Here is a 15,000-nt window from a genome sequence, read left to right on the forward strand (position 1 = left end):
TGATCTATAAATTGTCTTCTCCTCTCTCGTCCGCCTGTGAATCGTCATTCTTGTCGATCCAGTGTCATCTAGTTGGAGAAAAACACTAGCCTGGGAGAACCACGTAGAAAATTCCCACTGACTATTCAGATCGGCCATGTAGCCAGCATGGTTGCTCTGATAGTGTAGTGGTGATCACACCCAACCGGTAATTAGGGGAACGTGGGTTCAAATCCCGCTCAGGGCATAAAAAGTTTTTCTTCCAATGAAAAAGTCATTCAGAGGGTTGTCCGTCCTTGATCACTTCTAAACTCTCTCTCTCTCTCTCTCTCTCTCTCTCTCTCTCTCTCTCTCTCTCTCTCTCTCTCTCTCTCTCTCTCTCTCTCTCTCTCTCTCTCTCTCTCTCTCTCTCTCTCTATATATAGCGTAAGTAGGGGTTCCAGTTAGCCGCAGAGTGCTCGATACGTGAAGTAGAACGAATATAACGTTTAGAAGAAAGACAACTTCACAGCGTAGCGACTTCAAGTTTCATGTTTAGACAATCATCAGGCTACAGAACTTACATTTGCATTCCTACTCATTTAAAGACCATTCTAATACTCTAGGGGAGCGTGCTATTTTAAGTTCGACAAAAGGTATTTGTTCCTGTGTCTGCATTTAGAAATTAACTCGTTTCTTTTGTTCAGTAGATGGCGCGTATCTGCTTTTATTATGTACAACTTTTCTGTTTAATGGTTTTAAGCTGTTTTAAAACCATTAAATATCACTCGTCTTGATCATTAACGTACCTTTCCCAGGGGATCAGGCATGCGAAACAACGCCGATACGAGAGATGACTTTCCAGCACCTGTGCGACCCACAACTCCCACCTTCTCCTTAGAAGAAACACGAACGTTGACATCTCTTAAGACGCGAGGTCCTCCTTCAAAGTAAACCAGAGAAAGATCTTCTATGGTCAGGCTTCCTTCACTGGACCAGGACTCTGGAGGACGGTCCTCAACGTTGTAGCCGGGCTCGGAATTGATTTTAGTATACGATATAACCCGTTCGACTGACGTCATGAAGTTTTCCACCTCTGAAGCTGCTCCTACACCATACTGAGTGCTGTCCATTGTTTGCAGTGCGTATATCAGAGCGAGTCCCGCCAAGGCTAAGAAAAAACAAAAAGACAAAACAACAAAGAACTTCTAGTTAAATGGAATTGTGAACATGAAGAGCCTACAGTTACTGAACTTCAATTTGTGAAGAACGAGTTAAGAAATAAGGGAGAGGAAATGTTTCTAGGTTTTCTCAGATTGGTTTCTTCAATGATTTACCTCAGACCATACCATCCCCCGCAAACTGACCACAAATGAAGTCTTTGTGAGAGACGAGGGGATAACAAGCAATCCAGGTAAAATTAGTAACATTAATTTTTAACAAACAATTTGCTTCCGTAGGTCAAAAATTAGCGAGACAGTTATCTTCTTCGTCGCGTCATTTTGCTGATTACTATAAGAATACTACATATCTTAAGTCATTCATCTTTGCCCCTGTGACTCCAGCTGAGGTTGAAAGCCAAATAGTATCGATTCCCAGTAACAAGGCATATGGAATATATTCTTCTCCAACAATTTCATTAAAGTGCGCTAAAAGTATCAATAGCAGTCACTTGGCAGAAATCATAAATATCTCTATCCAGTTGGGTAAATACCCTTCGAAATTAAAGTTTGCGAAAGTCATGCCTGCTTTTAAATCTGATGATGACGAGACTGATCCAAATAACTATCGAACAATCTCACTATTATCTAACCTTAATAGAATTTTCGAAAAATTAATGTACTTACGGTTGAAATCGTACCTGAATAGCCACAACATTCTTACTTCCTCTCATTGTGGTTTTCGGGAAGGACATGCGACTCAACATGCAACACTCGATATGGTAAACGCAGTCCAGAATAATAGCTAATAATATGGACCAAATATTGTTTTCGTGTGGAATTCTATTGACCTTAAAAAAGCATTTGACACTGTGAACCACGATATTTTGCTGCAGAAGCAATTCGTACTTGAATTTTCGTACGCAAACAAGACATGTCTGATCAAGTATTTCCGACAAACAAAACACACCTTGTGGAGTTCCGCAGGGATCCGTTTTAGGTTCATTGTTATTCTTAATTTGGACATTCAAATGATATCATTATTTGTTCTGAATTGCTTCAGTTTTTATTATTTGCTGACGATACCAGTTTACTTTATGCGCATAAGGACCTTAAAACTCTTGAATTAAATGTAAATGCTGAGCTAATGAAACTTTCAGATTGGCTAACAGCTAATAAACTAAGGCTTAATATTAAGAAGTGAAACTTTGTAATTTTTCGCCCCCATCAAAAAGTTTCTTTCATTTCAACCAAAAATAATGATTCTGGATAACCAAAAAGGGTATACGCCCAACTGGAATGTAAAGAATATGTGAAATACCTTGATATTCTGATAGATCAAGATTTAAATTGGAAATCACACATAAACCTTCTCGTTACAAAAGTTAGCAGAGCTGTAGGTATGTTATCTAGATTACGATGTCTATTGCCTTTGCGAACCCTAACTCAAATGTATCAGTCCTTGATTTATCCATACCTTACCTCTGGCTTAAGCTCTTGAGGACAGGCTAACCAAGCTGATCTAGATAAGTTACTTCTTTTGTAGGAGGGGTCTCCACTTAATTCATCAATCAACTGACAGTAGGGAACATGCCATTCCTTTATTTATTACGAGTACTATTCAACATAAGGACTGGTTTTAAGCCCATACGCACTCTTGCTTCTGTCTTCAAAAAACCGAAGGATCGTCCATCGGAAGAAAAAATAGCTGGCATCGTTTACAGGGTTGAATGCAAAGACTGCGATTTCTCCTACATTGGTGAGAGCAAACGGTGTTGGGCTTCGAGGAGAGTGGAACATGATCCCGCGCGTGCCGCGAGTAAAGAGTCGGCAGAAAGAAGCACGCACGACATCCATCCACGCTACGGCCAAATTCTTGAAAGGAATGAAACTAATTACAACCGCAGAATTTTTCTGGAGTCTTTACACTCAAACATCGATAAAAACTCTGTGAATGAAAGAATGGAGTTCCCAAGGGCATATGTGCCGCTGTTAAGATCTCTTGGGAGCCAAAATAAGAAGCAGTGATTTTTGAATTTTAGATTCATTGTCCCCCGAAGAAGAACCAGAGATACGGTTCGAAAATTTGGGAAACCTTTTTAATTTTAGATCAGTTTTAAGCCCCTTTTTTAGCATTTTATAAAACTATTACTTTCCTTTATGTTGAAATAATTTCTAATCTAATGTATAATGTGAGAAATAATTTAGCCCCTGTCAATGTTCAAAATCTATTCAAATCCGTTTCAGATGTGCATTCCTCTAATAACCGGTCAACAGCTGCCGATTATTTTTATATAATGCAATCAAGACTAGAGACCAGAAAGTCTTCGTTCTTTAGGTTCGAAAGGAGGCTACGGAACAATGCTCCGAGCGTGTTAAAAGATTTAAACAAAAATAGTTTTTAAAAAAAGTTACACAGTATGCTCATCAAGATTTTGGAAAAAGAAGACCAATATTTAGAACCTGAACTAATTGTCAAGCAAATGAGTAAATTTTAGATTTCACTGCTCTCCCCTTCTATCTTCTTCCTTACCCTTACCTTTCGCTTTCCATTCTCTGTACTTTGTTGTTGTAATCGCATCTGTGTTTCTTCTTCTTTCACGATGCCATGTCAATTTTGCTTACGTTATTGCCTGTATACTTTTACTTGTGATGATTTTTGTGCTAATGATAACTTTATTCGTTTACTTTTGCCCGGTTATTACTTGTGTACTTGTGTTTGCAACAATTTTACTTTAATTTCATTTGTCATTTGTTATTAAACGGAATATAATGTAATGTCTCTAAATTAGTATGTTATTGCCCCCGCAGGGATTTCGCCCAGAGGCGAAATCCCGAGGAGGCATCCTAGTAGCTTGCGCGTATATTAAGGACAGTACTTACGGTTCAAATATGCAGTCGGTATACTAGAAAAAATCTCGATTTGTTCGAACAGGGGCCGCGAGGAATCGGTAGGTAATGATGACCTTTCTATTGTTTGCGCCCGCAAGTACGAAATGGTTAGGATGACGTAAAGCAGAAAACCCCAAAGGGAGTTTCTGAGAGTTTGTGTATTGTGACATCACAATAAACAGGGGTAGCAGTTAATAATCCAAAGTCCCTATTTGGGGGGTGCAGAGTATTATGAAAGGAAGCGCATGGTTTAATATTTTGTGTCAGTCGCATCACGGCGTCTGTTCTCGCGGTTGTGACGCTGAGGAGCAGCTGATTTTAAGGTGACAAAAACTGAACTTATATATTTATACTGTTGGAAACAGACAACCTTTTTAAAAGACATGTTTCGGCATGCTTATGCCATCATCAGTTAAATGAGTTCCTAAGTGTGAACAGTTATAAAGTCTACGGGTAGATGAAAATTATTACAACATGACGTAATACAAAAGCGGGTACTATTTACAGCGTGACACCAACATCAAGGTGTAAACTAAAACGTGAGAAAAGTGTTGTAATGCTGCAATTGTTTGTTAAGTTCCGGTTTGATCTTATTTATATGAAAAGCTTCTTTGAGTTTTAAACCATTTGGTTTGTTGGCAGAATCCAGAATACTAAAGCACGAAGGGGAGTATTTGCTCTTACATAAAGGAGATGTGTTGAAATGCTTAAAAATATGCGAGTTTTTATCGCTTTCCGTGCGTTCCTTTATCCTGGTAGAAAAGTGGCGACTAGTTTCGCCAATATAACGGGAATTACAACCCGCACAACAAAAATTGGTAAACTACCATGGATTTTAGAGCAACAGGAGTACGATCTTTAACACTAAACACTTTTAATTTTGAATGAAGTGGAAACTAATTTGATACTTAGTTCAAAGTAATCGTCTCAACTTCAGGCTACACCCTCTCTGGTCTGAGTTAAAAGACTATTACAACATTTCAACAGTCAACACATATGGTATCGACTATAATAATTTGCAAATAAAAATAATGCAGCACTTTGCATCACGGGGGCAGCTGTAGTGTCAACTATTACTAGTTTATATTGGCTCCCACCCAACTCGATTAGCTATGCTATTTTTGGGTGGGACGTGTATTATTTAATCCTAATGTGAAGTGTTGTAATAAATATTATTGTTGTTGTTGTTGTTGAAATATATGAACTGTGAAGATTATTCATCTAGTAGGTATTTTTCGTTTTTCGTTTTTCGTTGTTAAAATATAAATAAACGGTTGGATGCTGGAAATGAGGAAATAAGCAGTGAAGTAATTTTAAGTGCTGTCTTTATTTGGAGAATCCCCAGCACTTCCAGGTAATTTCATTTTTCTTTATTTCCAGCTCAACTTGTATGTAAACACTAACGTCAGAATCCGGCCATGTTTTCAACGGGGAAAGCAATGGCAAAGTCTCGCGTTAATGGAAAAGGAATAAAATGGCACTTATGGAAAGCAAATGAGCAAATGAAACAAAATTCTTTAGGAAAAATGACTTCATAAGATTTCTCTATAAAAGGATTTGTGTCAGTTTGGGTTCGGACTAACTTACTGACCAGGATTTTCCGAAGCCAAAATTGCAGCCACTGCAACAATCGTGGCAAACACACTAGCTAGCAGATCAAGACGTACGCTCAACCAACGATTAGCAGACACTGCCATGAAAAAAGCTTGTGTGTTTTCGTCCTGATACCTAGAAAGAGAATTACAAATTAAAGAAGGTAGAGTACAGGACAATCAGGGGAAAATCAATATGGCCGATGGGATTTTGAAAGAAAGGAAGGCCAACCGCTTTGACACATGTGAGACGCTGTAATCTCGGAAAATGGGTCAGGGAAGGAGTTATAACTTCCTACACTTTGGTCAAGTATATTGAATATCGCAATTAGTTAAAACAATTGCCTTTCATATTAAAGGTAAAGGTAAAGGTAAAGTAACTTCATTTAGCGTCGGTAGTTCCTCCAGCTACGAGGCTGGTATCAATGGAAGCCGACGGTGCGCCCTTTACTCCCCTCCCTCTGTCAGTTCTCCGTTTCACGGGTATTTAAAGCTATAGCTACAAGGATCAGAGGAAAGTCGAAACAGACGTTGAAGTCACGGAGGATCGAATTGGGGACCTCTGGCTCCAAAAGCCGCGCACTAGCCAACTGAGCCACGACTGCTCCTTAAAACAATTTTTTGTATTGATTTAGGAACTATCGCAGTATATACTTGAATCTTGTTTATGGTTTTAACGTCTGGCTAATCTTCTTCAGAAGAGAGATTGACCTCGTTTCCAGGACCTTTCCTTTCACTTTAGGGCGGGGAAAAATCTTGCAGTCTCACTGTCAGTGTTTCATGTGAATAACAAACAGAAGCGGCGATAAAATACTAGTAAAAACACAACACAGCTTTTTTAATGGTGACCATGTGAGAAGTGAAATTACACAAAAAATAGTCACGTGATTCAAAGTCACGATCATTGCGTGACAAACGAATGAAATCATTACGTTACATCCTCTTTCTTAATAAACAAACACAGGACAAAAGAAAAAGTTGTCCTAACTAAGTGCAGTTTTTCATCAGGAAAATGACTTTCAGCTTAGAACGAAATGAACAGTCCTATTGAGTCTGATCGTCAGCATGTCATGCAGGCTTGCCAACATTTCTCTGGGATTCACATACAAATCCTTATATTTTTGTCGGCCATGCTCACACTGAGCTTGAGGCGCCTGTGTTTCTTCCTGCATTTTTCGCCGGTTTCAATCCAAAAAGATGATTCCGAATATTCGACTTCCAGTCGGAAGTTTATTTGGCACTCTTGTTTTTAAAGGAAAATGCACGACCGTGATGGTATTTGGTAACCTAAGTACGCAGTATAGTGGTACACTCTTCTTGGAAACTTCCTATGTTAGGGGATCTTTATCATTTTTCCACCTCTTCTTGTTTTAACGCATTTTAGATTGTTTTGTTTGGTTTTCTTTATTTGATTGGTTTTCGTCATGGCTAAACAAAACGACTTCGTCTCGGTTTTTATTCACCGATATTCACCTCCCCTTCGGCGAATTATTGTGAAATGTTACGTGACCATGTGCGAAGTGAACACAAAATGTTCATGTGATTTAAAGTCAAGGTCATTGCGTGACCAACGAATTAAAGCATTACGTTACGCTCAGGACTGAAAGGGTAAGCACGAAATGTCACTGACAGTAGACAAATGGGGAAAGGTTTAACTGATAACTGACAACCTCTATCCAGACCCTAGAAAATGGTTGACTTCAATTACCGTCGGTTGTCAGACCGTCGATTGTCAATAGCTGCAGTCATCGTTGTAAGCTTGTCAGACCGAAAAACCAGTTCCTTTTTGGCTTATTTAGTTGTTAAATTATTTCAGTCAACGTAAACGTTTGAAGGAGCCCTCAGACAACGAGTTCCCTGCTCTGTCTGGAGAAATCCTTGTTTTTACTGTTTTGTTACTTATACACTCTTAAATGAATCAAACGGTTAAATGAAGACTAACCTTTTTAGTCTTTCCAAAAAGGGCTTTCTCATGTTTGAAGTGTGGACTATTTCCAGGCCATTTACTGTTTCCGTGATGTGTGAGTATACAGGGCTGCATTTGATCGCTTCAATTCTCTTCAGATCTCTGGAGGACCTCAAATAATAACGTGCAAAGTAAAGAAATGTTCCAATTATTGGGAGAAGGGCCAAGAAGAGCCAGTAGTTTGTTGCAGCTGGAACGAAAATAGCGCTGACGGAGAAGAGGCAGTATATAAGAGCTTGAAGAAATAACGGTGGCAATACGTCATCCATACAACCAATATCTTTGGAAAACCGATTCAGGATACGCCCAGCTGGGGTCGAATCAAAAAACTTTACAGGTGCCTTGATAGTCGCCACCGTCATTTTACTGTGAAGGTTTTCAGCCGCTTTGAGGAGGAGGTAGTAAAAGGAGAAAGACGACGTTGTCATGACAACAAGGGCTACCACCACTAAACTACCATAAATGACATGGGTGTTCGTCGCCATCTGTTGGTCATGTGACATCTCGGCTATTCTAGACAACCACCAATTTGGAGCTAAGAGGCAAACTGGAACAGTGTTCATATTAGTAAAATTGAAGAAAAAGTCAATGAAAGGAGTGTCAATATGGTACTTTTATCCTCAATTTAATCTTTACAACAGCAATAACTGTGTTTCAGTTCTAATCACAAGGATACAATAGAAACAAACAGTACACCTTTTGCTGAACGCTTTTTTTACTTTGAAATATTTTTGCGTTATTTGTCCCTTCACCGTAAAATTATACCGTACCAAAACCAAAAAGAAAATTTCTGTTCGGTATGCTAGTAGCCTGCGTAGCAAGAGTTTTAATGTTTTGGCCGCGCGAAAATGGGGCAAGACAAAAAGAAAACGTTTGCAGACAAACCCCTGCATTTTGAAAACTGCCTACTTGACCTGTCGTACGTGTCATCGGCTGTCGTTTGGTCTGACCTAGCGGGAATGAACTTTGGGCAAGAGAAGCTTAAAAAAGTTGACTAGGAAAATAACGATAATATTGATTAATTAGAAAACAGATACTCTTAATTCCCGAAGGCGGCCTCGAAGTACAATTATGGAAATGTTCTCGTACGAATTTCCGGCGACGATAAGATTTAATGTTCGGTAAGGCAAATTGCATGCGGCAGCTAACCGCTACAAAGAGGTCCCAAATGCTGTGAACAAAAGTGTTTCAATAGATCCTTTACATAAATGGCGCCTAAATTTGAATAACAATACTTGATACATCCTTAACCTCACATTTATGAGAAAAATCCTTTGTCTTGAAACATAAACACAAGGCTAAGGATGTATCAAGTATTGTTATTCAAATTTGGGCGCCATTTATGCAAAGGTCTATAGCCCTTTTCACGGTTAGTTTTTCTTATTTGCATTACAATATAATCTAGCATGTATGTGATGCAATTTCGTGCTATTTTGTAGTTTCAACCCGAAATTGCCTCGTATTCACGTTAGATTACATTGTAATGCAAATGAAAAAACTAACCGTGAAAGGGGTTATTGAAATGTCAGAGCCTCTGAAATGTTGTAAACAAGCCCACCGTCATTACTAGGTTTTCCTATACAATTTTCTGTTCGGTGGTGTAATTAACACCTTCTTCTTGGCGCTTGTGTATTGAAGAAAGTGATGTTAAAGTCAAAGAAAGAGCTATAAATAGTGTTGCACTTGCTTCTGCAATAATGTCAAGGTTTTAAATCCCAAAGCGTCGGTATTACACCACAGAATTTCAACAGTATTGCTCCACAGCGGTGCAAAACACAGTGATCTCGCAAGATTGAATCGTTTCGGAGTCTGTTTACCAGCTAGCCGAAATCCCCATTGAAGTCTTCCTTGATTTGATCATTCGCAATACTTTTGAGAGGCCTAATAATTTATACGTAAGCATTGTTTTTCGTAAGAAATGAGGCTTTTCCCGAAACCAGTGGGAAGATCTGGGAAGAACAGCGAGCAAATCTCTCCCTTGGACATCGAAATTTGTTGTTCTTCTCTCAAGCCACTGCTAAATCCTTCATCGACAACGGAGCTAACTGCTTGATGTACTATTTCTTGAAAAGAAGATCTCTCTGCCATTTAGCCTGCGTAGTGAGCGATTTCAGCGAGCGAAAAGTGAAAATCAGTCCACCGAAAGCGAATTACTTTCTCTGATTCATTCACTTGCTACGAGCAATACATTATTTTGACATGAGGGACTGAGAGGTGTCAATCAAAAAATCCGAGCCGCGCTAATCAGAGACCCCGTTCGTGGGCGAATGGGAGTTTTCAAAATCGAGGGGTTTGTTCGCAAGCGTTTCCTTCTTCTCTCCTCCCCTCCCACCTCCATATTTTTTTTGGCGCTCGCTCTATTCTCGCGCGGCCGAAAAAAGAGTTCCCTCCTCGCCCGCTGGAAACGCTTGCTAAGCAGGCCAGTATGCTAGTGTCTCACGATTGTCCAAGCCGTAAATTCTTTAAAACATAATACAGCCTTTTTGTTACAAGACGTTCAGGCTTAGATTAATCATAATTTTAAGAACATAGTAAGTACATACCCAGGCTGAGAATCAGTTATAAATAAAGAAAAAAGAAATGTAGTCTAACACGACAATAGGCCATTTTATAGTTGTTTGCTCGGCGACTAAGCCTATGAATGGCTGTGAGGCTGCCGGTGACCTTGCATTGATACAGCCCCCACTGCTTTTATCATGCAAATTGTGTTGTTGTAATTCTAATTAGTCCGTATTAACATTACAAAAGCACGGAGGTTTGTATCAAAACAGGGTCACCGGCTGCCTCGCTTCCATTCGTAGGCCAGGTAACTTAGCTACAACTGTAAAATGGTCTATTAACCGTCAAATACATACTTAGGGGCGTTTTTTAAACATTAACAATGTGGTTTCCGTTTTGCATGGTAATTTGCAGAACAACTCACTTTGTAGTTGAACTTAGTACACCACACGACTTTAAGAGGTATTGTCACGCTATTTTAGTCAAACTTCAAAACACTAAACAACGTCTTTGCATCAATAAAGCTGTTGTTTTGTTGTCAATAACCATTGAAGTTCTTTTTTGTTTGAATCTTCTAAGTAGGTTGTCGGATGTGTTGTACGTGTGATCTAAAATACTAGTTTAGATTTGTATTCAGTTTTGACATAAAAATAGCAAATTTAGCATGACAGTATCCCTTAGGAAAATTTCCAGACAGTTTCTGGCTCAAATCGCTAAACAAAAAACAAGAACGTTCAGCCTCAGCCCCAAAAGTAGACGTTCTTACCGTGAGTGGTCGTAATATAGTATGTAACACAAAAATAATTTTAAAGTTATTGAATCAGATTTACCTTGAGCAAACATTTGGGAAATTGCAAGAAGTGTTATCGCAGAAACAGGCAGTCCTTCCTTAAAATAGTTCCAGTACAGTCTAAAGGTCACAGTTCCTATACTCTTGGTTTCCTCGTCTTCCCTTAAATCAAGGATTGCTCTTTCCTCAGGATCTAGCTCATCACTCATGTTTAAGAGTGCTAGGGAATCAGTAGGATAAAAATCATCTACAGAGGCGTCGTTTGGCTCTCCTGCTACAAATGAGACGGAAGGCTCATTCATTGACTTCTTGGCCATACCTTTATCATGAAATTCGTCCGCTTCCTTAACACCAGGAGCATTCTCAAAGGGCTCAGATAAATCCTCGTAAATTCTTTTCTTCTCTGGTTGCGGATCAGGTCCGAATACTTTGTTATCTCCTTCTTCAAAGGCCTCACTATCTTTACCCGGTTCTGCTGATCCTTTCGAGCCTGAGACGATCGAGACTGAAGAATCGTGCTGAGTATCGATCATCTCTTTATTGTCTTGGACTCGTTCAATCAATTTCACATCTGAGGTTTGTTGCTGAGCAATCCCAGGAATATTGCATGCATTGATTGAGGGGATCGATGACCCTTCCAGCTCCTTCTTTAAAATCCCATTATTATTAATCTTCTGTAGTCTGACTGTCTCTGGGAATCCAGGTCCATCTTCACATTGTTCAGGCAATCCTGCTACTCCCAGTAAGGCTCCATGGTCTAGAATTTCAGCGTACTCCCCTTGGTGAATGATTGAACCGTTCTCCATCACAACGACGCGATCCACATCTTTCAAATATTGCAACTGGTGTGTGACCAGCAAACGAATATGACCTGATAAGTGGCCTAGTATGCAACTCTCGAAAAGTCGTCTTCCTACTTTAGCATCGACTGCACTCAGTGGATCATCAAGCAGGTAAATATCAGCGCCTGCATACACTGCACGAGCCAAACCCACACGTGCTTTCTGACCTCCACTGAGGGTAACGCCTCGCTGCCCAATTTCTGTGAGGTCGCCATTTGCGAAGTTCGCCAAGTCTTTCGTCAACTCACATATATGAACAACCTGTTGAAACTTCTCTTCGTTAAAAGCCAATCCAAACAAGATGTTCTCTCGTATGGAGCCAGAAAATACCCAAGGTATTTGGGGAACATAGGCTACCTTTCCGTGGTATGAAATTGATCCTTTATGTTGGGGAAGTTCTCCAAGAATAGCTGTTAATAGAGAGGATTTTCCACTTCCAACTGCACCTGTTATCGCTATCAGGTTACCATTTCGCACATTAAGGGTAATGTCACTCAATGTGTTGGTCAAAATTTCTTGGTTCCAGGAACAGGACGCTTTAGAAATTGAGACATAAGGCTCTTTAAAGACTGTGCTAGTAGCGAATGATCCTGGTGTCACCAGATCTATTTTCCATGGATTTTGATCTTGGGTCTTGTTTTCTCCGTTTCCTTCGAACTTCGTTACCGTCTCCATCAGGAATGTCTGTATTCTATCAAGTGCTACCTTTCCATCCGAAGCAACTAGCATGGTGAAAGCCACGTTGTAGCAAAATATGAATCTTAATATTGTAAAGCTTAGAAGAAGTGTGAATATTGCAAATGATGACAAGTGAGTTCCAGTCAATATCAGAGTTGTTACTGAAACCAGAGTGGCGATAGGAAGTGTTGTGAAGAACAGAACAAGTAACATTGATACAATTAAGCCTTTTAAACGAATTATTGCCATCTCCTTCCTGTAAACAGATTACAGAAAAGAAAATAACGATGATTAGAAAAAAATATATATAACAAATAATAGACCAGCCTGCTTCCAGCAGAACCCACGCCCTTAAAAGAAGTCCAACATATTTTTTTTTTTAATTTTGAAGGTTGAGTTTATTCATAAATTGACAAATTGGACAATAATTCACTGTGCGCTATATTGCATATTTTTTATGCGAAACCAGACACAGAGTTAAAGGCGAAAAAAGGCCATTCAAAAGTTAGACTGTTCGGCTAAATTAAAGTTATACTTTATCGTTTGTGTTAACTGGATTTATAAGTCATTCGTACGAAAAAACTTGTTTACCAGGCGAGAGTCGAGTCTCCCGAAACCAGGTCCACTCGTAGAAGGGATTTAGGAATTGTCTTATTTGTTTCATGGTTGCTTTAAAACTCTATTTCCTTCCGGGCTTCGAAAATGATGAGTGCACGCATCATTCTTGTAGAATTTCGTAGAACGCCGCCATTGCAATCGATCTCTGTAAAATTCGCGAGTCTACTGGTGAGATATGGCCCCAGTTTCCCTGAAAATCTCGGTCCTGTAGCTTTGATTACGCCTACATATAAGGCATTCTACTTCAGCGCATTCGAACCCATCCAACACTACAGGCCTCGGAAAGGATAAAGAAAAGGCTTTTCATTGGAAGGAATTTCAAGCCTTAAAATCGCTGAAAAAGTGAAAATATTTTCGCAGCGTCATATTTGCAAAAAATTCCCTCGTGGTCTAACTAACAGGCAGACTGCTCTAAAGCCGGTTGCACACGAGCAAGTTTTCATTGACAAGCTCTGACTTGGCAAATTTTATTTACTGGTGTTGAAAGAACAACATACCATTTTTTTCCTTGACAAGTGCACTTGCTAGCTTTTGAGCAAGTGCTTTTTCAAGGATAAAAATTGACACATTGCAAATTGGCACACTTACTCGTCTGTACGGGTCGACAAAGAAAACTTGTCAAGAAAATTGAGAAATTGCGGGCGCACAGCGGTCTTGTTCTTGTGATGACTCACTCCAATGGCCCCCCGTGGTTTGTTTTTATGTCGTCCGCTGTGTAATTGTTTTGCTGGCTACAGTGAAAACTTGTCAAAGAAAAGTTGTTAATTCGGTTACAATGACCAGCCATTAAGACTTGTCAAGGCAAAACTCGTCAAAGAAAATATGTCGTTCATACACATGAGCATATGAACATTGTCAGTCAATGACACTTGTTAGGGAAAACTTGCTCGTGTGTAACGGGCTTAAGAAATGCGAGAGCGCGTGATGTCACGTTATTTTGCGACAGTTGTAACGGCCGATTCAACTGATCTAGGAAAATGTTCCATAAAAACTTCAAATCGCGACGGTTCTTTTCGAAAATCCATTTTATCGACAGCCAGATGAATAAAGTTCACTCACCCACTATTTTCTTTGTTGTCCTGAGTGATTTGGTGGGTTTTACGGACGCTTCGATTTCCCCATCAGATCCGACGCGTCGTCACATACAATATAAATAGACATGGTGCGCAGCTTCCAAGACCGCTCACGGCCGACAGCCTCCAGAACTTAGCCGAATTTCTCAGGGGCACCCAACGTCAATTTTCGGAAAATATCTCTTCGAAAGACGATTTGAGATCTAGAATTTTCGGAACATTTGTTCTAAAATGTCTTGCTTGCCTGCCTGTCCTAGGATTTTCGAACATCTGAAAAATGGAATAATTGCCGATTTTCACGGATTTTTATCCTAAAAAGTTCACCTAGAATTTTCGGGAGCCTTTTTTCTGGCTGAAATTTTCGAAAAGGTAAGTTTTGACCCCTATAATTTTCGTATCACTACACTTTCAGCTAGGAAATCCGAACAGATAAAAATTTTTTAGGGGATAAAAATATGCCTGTATCTATCGTTTAAATACGAAAATACGTTTAACAATGCTATGTTTAAGTGGTTTTGAACAATATTCTCGTTGGGTGCCCCTGATTTCTCCCACTTGCAAAGGTCGCTCACCTCCCAGGCTTGGGCATATGAAAAGCTGATAATTTTGCTAGAATCACTTATAATCTTTTTTAGCAGATTTATAATTTTGTCCCTCTTGGGGAAAATCTGCGCCTTTCAATTGGTTTATTTGCTTTTGATCAAATTCCAATGATCGACCACCGTCTGTCCCGATCATATGGCGATGGCAAAAACCTGAGCAAATCTTGAAAATCGAAGAGGATTTTTAAGGTTGCAGAGCCGTACGCGTCAATGCAATGATTTTTGTCACGATGCTACAACAAGTTGCAAATTCACCTTCTTGGGGCGTTATTAATTTACCTATTATCTCCCAGACTGCAGCCCCCCTCCCCCCGTTATCAATGTATGCTT

At 39.6% G+C, this 15,000-nt stretch overlaps 1 protein-coding gene across 4 annotated transcripts in view; it reads right to left on the reverse strand.

Annotated features, from left to right (window-relative positions):
* The window catches only part of LOC138051673 (ATP-binding cassette sub-family C member 4-like), a 54,725-nt gene that overhangs the window by 10,785 nt on the left and 28,940 nt on the right, over window positions 1-15,000 (reverse strand). For all 4 annotated transcript variants that reach the window (XM_068897926.1, XM_068897930.1, XM_068897929.1 and 1 more), the window contains 4 exons: window positions 10,898-12,633; window positions 7,545-8,115; window positions 5,602-5,738; window positions 768-1,129 (listed from right to left, as the gene is read on the reverse strand). In XM_068897926.1, the coding sequence (XP_068754027.1) occupies window positions 768-1,129; window positions 5,602-5,738; window positions 7,545-8,115; window positions 10,898-12,633 (2,806 nt within the window). The remainder of the gene's footprint in view (window positions 1-767; window positions 1,130-5,601; window positions 5,739-7,544; window positions 8,116-10,897; window positions 12,634-15,000) is intronic.

This window comes from Montipora capricornis, chromosome 6 (assembly GCF_036669925.1).
Source record: "Montipora capricornis isolate CH-2021 chromosome 6, ASM3666992v2, whole genome shotgun sequence".
NCBI classification, from domain to species: domain Eukaryota; kingdom Metazoa; phylum Cnidaria; class Anthozoa; order Scleractinia; family Acroporidae; genus Montipora; species Montipora capricornis.